This window comes from Oryzias latipes, chromosome 17, assembly GCF_002234675.1.
Source record: "Oryzias latipes chromosome 17, ASM223467v1".
NCBI classification, from domain to species: Eukaryota; Metazoa; Chordata; class Actinopteri; order Beloniformes; family Adrianichthyidae; genus Oryzias; species Oryzias latipes.
The window spans coordinates 31,736,918-31,744,365 of record NC_019875.2 but is presented as its reverse complement, the minus strand read 5'-3'; the positions used below and the strand labels follow the sequence as shown (position 1 = coordinate 31,744,365).

At 38.6% G+C, this 7,448-nt stretch overlaps 1 protein-coding gene across 1 annotated transcript in view; it reads right to left on the bottom strand.

The window, feature by feature from the left end:
- Positions 1-565: 565 nt before the first annotated feature.
- ptprm (protein tyrosine phosphatase, receptor type M) overlaps positions 566-7,448 on the bottom strand; it is a gene marked incomplete in the record, with an annotated part of 229,034 nt that continues 222,151 nt past the window's right edge. The window contains 3 exon segments of the mRNA XM_023964783.1: positions 566-1,377; positions 3,924-4,059; positions 4,251-4,414. Coding sequence (XP_023820551.1) covers positions 1,324-1,377; positions 3,924-4,059; positions 4,251-4,414 — 354 coding nt within the window.

Below are 7,448 nucleotides of genomic sequence, written 5' to 3'. Positions count from 1 at the left end.
GTTGACTCGGGTGACCCCGACTGAAGGAGCGTGCCCTCACCCCTTCTCCGGTCCTCTGAAACGCCATCCGGCCGAAAGAACGAAGTTGGGCTTGCATCTAACACCGGGGTGTTACAAAAAATCATTTTAGCGATATATCACGATAGTTTCATTTGCCGATACTTGTATTGATTCAAAATGCTTTCAGGATGTTCATAAGTATTTATGAGCGTGATGTTTCTTTTGATCTGTTGTCCATTTTTCAAAGCCTTGAATAAACGTTTGTATTTGTTGCAGTGTCTAAGCCCCTCCCCTGCCTTTCTATCAGGCATAATGATAGATGATAATGTTTCCCCCATGAGATTGACTGTCTTTAGAATTGGTTGGCGTTCACAGTTGCAGACACATACCCATACCATACCACCCCTGAAGCCAATGGCAAGCCACTGGCAACTGTCCATCAAATGCGGCATATACCAAGGTGATGCTCCATCCCCAATGCCATTCTGCATAGCTTTGAACCCCTTCAGCCAAATTTATATTTATTTATATCTATCATTTATAAATTTGTACACATACACACACACATTTGTTACATTTTTATTGTATCTTACAATGGGTTCTGAGTTATACAAAATAAAAATAAAAAGTTCATTCAAAAACCATAGAGCATATGATTGTCACAGTAAAATCACAGAGAGAGCAAATAAATAATTTACAGGCATATTTACAATATGCACAACACTAATTCAATGGAGGGGCAAATAAAGCTTTGGATCTCTGTACACAAAATACTGTAAGCTAACTGTCCCCAAAATGAAGGGAGTCTCTGAAAGCTAAACTCATATCAGACATTAATGCTTACATTTCCTACAAAACACAGAGTGCCAGGCGCAATAAAATCTGATATCAAACTAGAAAATTTTTGATGTTTTGTAAAAAGGTTTCAATCTATTGAAAGATGAAGAGTGTTTAATGTTTGCTGACTAATAAAGTACAAGGCATTTAGCACAGGACAACAATTTACGTGAGATGAGAAAAAAAGACAGGAATCTATAGAGCACAAGATATATTCCTGGAATACGTAAATACTGCTTTGTGATTCTGCTGGCTACCCTTCCCAGGAGAAACAGAAACAGGCTGTTACATGAAAAAAAGATCTTAACTTTCCAGTTTGTACCATGGAGTAGGAAAGGAGCTCTTTTATGCAGGTTTAGGGGTTAGGGTTATGTACCACACCCCAGTTGCACCAAACTTGCAGTAGAAACTTGTGAATCCGAATCCTCAAACTTAAGAGGAAATAATCTTGAATATCCTCAATGTGGTCTTTTCTGCAGGTCCACACTAGCCAGAATTCAAATACTCCAGCGCTACTTCGTAGCAAAACTTGTATTGGTCCTGGAAAATGAAAAAAGGATTTGGTGAAATAAATCCAGAATTGCAGTAGACGAACAATAAATACATTTAGTCAAATTAATATTTAGTGAGACAAACCTTTACCAGTGAAAAAAACATCAATTTTCATAGGTACTATTGCAGACTTTTTAATGGAAATTAGCTGGTAGATTCAAACATTTGAGAGAACTCATCACAAATATTTTGGTGATTTAGGCTTTTTTTACATCATTCCTTTTTTTAGTGTAATCTCAAGCACACTTTTTGATCTTTATATCAGTGCTCTGAGTGGGCCATGCCATCAATTCCAGTTGAAGGATGGTAATATAAGACTAGGGCTGGCCAGCCCAAATTTCTTACAGGAAATCAATGAGACAAACTAAAAAAAGTGATGTTATGAAGCGTGGTGGTTAGATATTGTGCAAAATAGCGGCTGAGTAGCTCGGTTGGTAAGGTGAGCGGCTACCATGCAGGACTCCAGGGTTCGATTCCCGGAGGGGAAGAAACAATGGTACTGGGGGCAATTACCATATCAATGACGAGCAGTTAACATCACCTAGTGAGGGTCCTTAGGCAAGGACTACTGCCTCCCGAGCGCAGTTCAGTTGCAGCTCCCCGCTCCCCCAGGGGATGGGTCAAATGCGGAGAAGAATTTCCCCATTGAGGGATAAATAAAGTTTACGAAAAAAAAAAAATGTGTTTGGGCCAGATTCTATCACACAGTAAGTCATAGAAACTTTTTTCCCCCTTAGATTTTGTGAATGCTAGAAAAAAAAAATCAAAACTGGACCACCCTAATCAGTCTACTAAGATTTTGGGCCATTTTGGATTTTTGTGACACATTCCTTAAGTTACCCTTTCGTCATATTGAACCAATCTTTGCCATTCCCTCTATATCTCTAGAACTACTATAGCTGTAACTATTATTATATTTATTTTCGAATAGGCCAGTCATCCCTCTAACATCTCTAGCTGATCCAGAACGGAGTTCACTCCCATCCCGGCTACCCTTGACTGGCTACCTGTGGATTTTAGAGTTCATTCTTTAATTTGTTTTTAAATCTTTAGATAATCCTTTTATTTTACGGCACCTTGTTTAACTTCGCCATATAAATAAATAAACTTTAATTATAGCTAAAAGAATAAAATTCAATGTCCAAGTTGCATAACCAATCATATAACAGTGTTGGGTAAATTATTTCTAAAACGTAATCGATTACTTTACTTACTGGATCAATATTCTAATTGAATTACTAATCCTCTACTTTCTTCCTATCAAGACATAACCTGGCTTTATTTGAATACAGACAACAGTGTGAACAATGACACAAAATAAGTTACAACACATGTGGTCTATGCCACTGCTGAAAGCGAGATGTGGTACGAAAAAAATTACGCTGTTATTCATATCTATCCAATCAGAAAATAAGCCACTTTTGAAAACACAAGGAACTATTTAATGACTCACAGTTCTGCACTTCTGCAAGTCTGCGGAAATATCCCCCGCGTGCGCAGCACGTCGAGTACTAACTGATATTGACTAGAGACAAAGTCACGTACAGCTAGAGAGAAAAATAAAGTAAGAAAGGCTGTTGTCGTTCATACCAAAGAGCCCACTTCAGAGTTGTTTCATTCGCAAACGACGCATCAGTAATCTGGGCGGGTCTCTGCTAACGTGCTGTTCCTCGGGGATGGAAAGACTTCTTACAGCATTTCTTTTTGTCTCATCTTTGAACCAGTTTGGAAAGCAATGTGACTGCAGCAATGAGGGCGTGTCTGAACTTCGATCTCAACTATGCGTGTGCGACTGCGTGTATGTGCAAGTAACTACATTTTTTTTTGTTTAATTAAGCCTTGGTTCATTTTATTGAACTGAGAGAAAATATCAGAGCCTATAAAACCTAAGTAAACAGTATATCTAGGTCATGTAACAGTGTCTACAATGTATAAAAAAATAATAAAGCATTGTATTAGAAAATGATTAGAAAACTAAAGGTACGCATTTAACGGAGTTTGGATGGGTCATGGCATGGCTCTTCAGTTTGACAATAAAAATGATAAAAGTCATACGTAGAATTTACATTTATGAGCACATTATTCACCTTTCGGCATTCTTCACAGTGAATCAGCTTTTACTGATTCGCATATTTTTATTTTACTATCAGTTCCTCAGCATTTTTACAAGTGAGGCTTATCTGCCTCACCTGACTGCTCGTCCTCGGTTGAAATTTATTTAAAAAATGAATCAAAATTATTACAGAACCAAACCCGCCCAAATTGTGCCCAAAGCAGTTTTTCCCCAAAAGATTTAGAATCAAAACCACCCAATCTGGTAACACTGGTTGTATGGTCAATGTGAGATTACCTAATTTTAAGACCACCTACATCAGTAACAGAGACATTTCAAAGCATCAGATATTATGTGATCCCTATCTGAAAATATTTAATTCTAAATAACTTACAATAAGTTATGCCATAAAAAAATAAAATAACAAAAATAGAGATTTTTTTTTACTTTATTATTTGATTCGAGCAAAGTTGTTCCTCACCAGTAGGTCCACCATGTTAGGTTTGTTGTTCCTCAGTGTTTTGACAGCATGGAAAACATCTACAGAGCGCTGGTGCTGCAGCATTTCACACACAATGCTGATGGCACAGAAGGTCCCGCTGCGACCGCCTCCATTTCTGTCGATGTCAGACAGATTCAGGAGTACAACAAAAGACACATTTAAAAAACTGACAGACAAGTTTCAGAAAAGTATATATTTGTGGTGATTTTGTTGCAGTAATGATTTTTTGTCAGTAGGTGGAGATGTTTTATTTCCACCTCCACCACTGACTCAAGTCCCTGCTGAATTAAAGCTGAGCAAACATACAGGCAGTGCACCACAGTGCGACCCTCTCCCCCATCATACTCCTCCTGCCACTTGTCCACTTGTCGAATGAGTTTCAGGAAGGAGCGTTTGGACATGGGGGTGTCTCTGTACATGGGCCACCCCAGAAACTGGAACTGCTGCACCATCCGGTAGCCATCCTGAGGCTGGAGGACAACAACAAAAACTGGTCATCCTGAGTTATAACACATTCTCTTTACTACACATGACATAAAACGTAGATTTCATAAGAAAATGTATGAAGAGATCTGCTGCTAGAGACAGTTATGTGAGTTATTCACAAAGTGGACAGTGAGAAGTATCAATTCATGAAAGTTGTCAGTGGTGTGATGAAAATGTGTTATAATTCCGATGCAGTAGCACTGAGAACAATGTATTATGTTATTATAGGGAATTAGCAATGACAACTGTGAGCAAACTGTGAAGATAAAGTGTTCATGCAGAATAGTTCTGTGGAGCAAAAGCTTTGAACACTAAGTAAGAAAGGTTGGTATATCATACTTTAGCTCAGTGTTTTTCAACCTCTTTTGAGCCACGGCACACTTTATCCTTGACAAAAATCCTGCGGCACTCCAGCATCCAAAATTTAAAAGTAGAAGAAACTCTATAGACTGTATTGATGTAAAGTCCCTACAATCTCACGTGCATTTTTGTGATAATTGTGGCAGAAAAAGCTGGAAGTTGCAGCTGTTTTTTCTAAAAGATGGAATAAAAGTGAAGTTAGTATTCAATGATAATGTTCAGTAAAGTTATTTGACATTTTACCCTGGTAGTTGTTTTTCCCTTCAGTTTATTAACATGGAATTTGATGTAACCTCACAAAAAAAACATGTTCTTTCTAAATAGTGATTTATTTTTCAAATATTTTTTTCAATGTTGGTGCAAAGGCAACTGTAATTTTTGAACAATATGATCACAATATGTTTGATATATTTTATACAAAAAGACTAACATTATATTTATGTTTTCTGTAGCTAAACAAAAAGTGAACATGTTGGAGTTTTAATCAGTTTTTCTTTTGTCTTAATCAAAGATGAAGTCTTTGAAAACTTTAACAAAAATATATATATTTTTTAGATGATTTTAATAATAATAACATTGGATTAGATTTATCTGCGCTTGTCAAGACACTCAAAGCGTTTACATTGTGTCCATTATTCATTCACTCCTCATTCATACTTGGTGATGGTAGCTATGGTTGTAGCCACAGCTGCCCTGGGGCAGACTGACAGAGGCATGGCTGCCAGTTCGCGCCTACGGCCCCTCTGACCATCACCGGGACATTCATACACATCCATACACCAGTGGAGCCACACTGGAGGCAAGGAGGGTGAAGTGTCTTGCCCAAGGACACAATGACATTTGGCTGGGGGGAGTGGGGATCGAACCGCCGACCCTTCAATCATTGGACAACCTGCTCAACCGCCTGACTTTAATTGTGTCTGATGGCCAATTCACCTTAATCCTGTTTCTTAAATGTTGTTATTACCTCTTAAGTTTAACATCTAAAATAATCCAGACGTAATTAGAAAAGTGTTTCAGTTAGAAAGATGACTTGGACCAAACTCTGGGATGTTTGGCTGTTAAGAAACACAAACCTTGAAGGAGAACTAAACTGTTGACCTCTGACCTCTGATTTCATCAAGAAGATTGAAAAACAGTTTGATGTGTGTTAATTGGTTTCAAGACGTTTAACAACAGATCTCCTTGAGCGCTGTCACTTTAACCTAATGCATCCTGGGAGATGTAGTGATGCAGACAGACTCTCTTCTCTGAGCTTCATTGTTTTGTTCTCTTGTTCCACGGTCTGACACCGGATTCTGTGGAAAGCTACACCGCTAAAGACGAGCTTTAGCTGGTGTTTTTGTCGGAACTGAGAGACTTTATGAGCAGAATCAGAACAAGGAAGTGAAGACTTTAAGCACTTCTGATTGGTCAGACTGATGACATGTGATTAAGCCTCCAAGAATGATTGGTGGAGACAGTTAAAGAGGCAGGACTTTTCCTAAAACAGCTGAAGCTACGGCTAAATCGTGGTACCGTCATTTTTATCAAAATGTCTTTAATAGAATCAAATAAACAAAAAGAAAAAAGTATTTTACCATTTTCCTAAATACTCAGAGTTTCATCAGGGCCTGTTTGGATGAACACGGAGCTGATATCCTGGAGATGGAAAATGTTTTTAGATCAGTGAAAATGGGTAATTTCCCACGGCAAACCTGACCGTATCTCACGGCTAGTGTGCCGTGGCGCACTGGTTGAAAAACACTGCTTTAGTTATTGCAAAAACTTGTTTAGGATTGTGGGCAAATTAAATAAATCAGCTGTATTGACTCAAAGACGTGCCATGTGCATCTAAATTTCTGTAAAATGTTAATATGGATAATTTGGGCTTTAAATGCCTTTCAAGAAAACATCCTGGATAGAAAAAAAGCCTATACATTAAAAAAAAGATTGCAAATTATTATAAATTATAATGATAGGCTGCACGGTAGGGTTGTGATTAGATTCTGTCGTTGTGTCCTTGGGCAAGACACTTCACCCTCCTTGCCTCCAGTGTGGCTCCACTGGTGTGTGGATGTGCATGAATGATCCCGGTGATGGTCAGAGGGGCCGTAGGCGCCAACTGGCAGCCACGCCTCTGTCAGTCTGCCCCAGGGCAGCTGTGGCTACAACAGTAGCTACCATCACCAAGTATGAATGAGGAGTGAATGAGTAATGGACACAATGTAAGCGCTTTGGGTGTCTTGAAAAGCGCAGATAAATCCAATCCATTATTATTATTATTATTATTATTCTAAATTTTCCCTTAAGGTGTGATTTTGAGTGCATGTGGTTGTTTGTTTCTGTGTGGCCCTGGATGGACCAGCAAACCACCCAGCGGGTATCCACCACTTTTACCCAACAGTGGCTGGGATAGGCTCCAGCAACCCTGTGTCAGGGTTTAAGGAGGTCTGGAAAATGAATGGTGTATACTTATATGGCGCCTTTCTTCCTACAAGGACAAAGCGCTTTACAGTCACAGACCCATCAACCCAGTCACACACACATTCACACACACATTCATACACTTTCTACCCAAATGGATTGGGTAGAAAGATATCAATCAGAAATCTATTTCTAAAATAAGCAGGGATATTTTAAATTAAAAATATTCTATATAGTTTTAGTAATCAATAG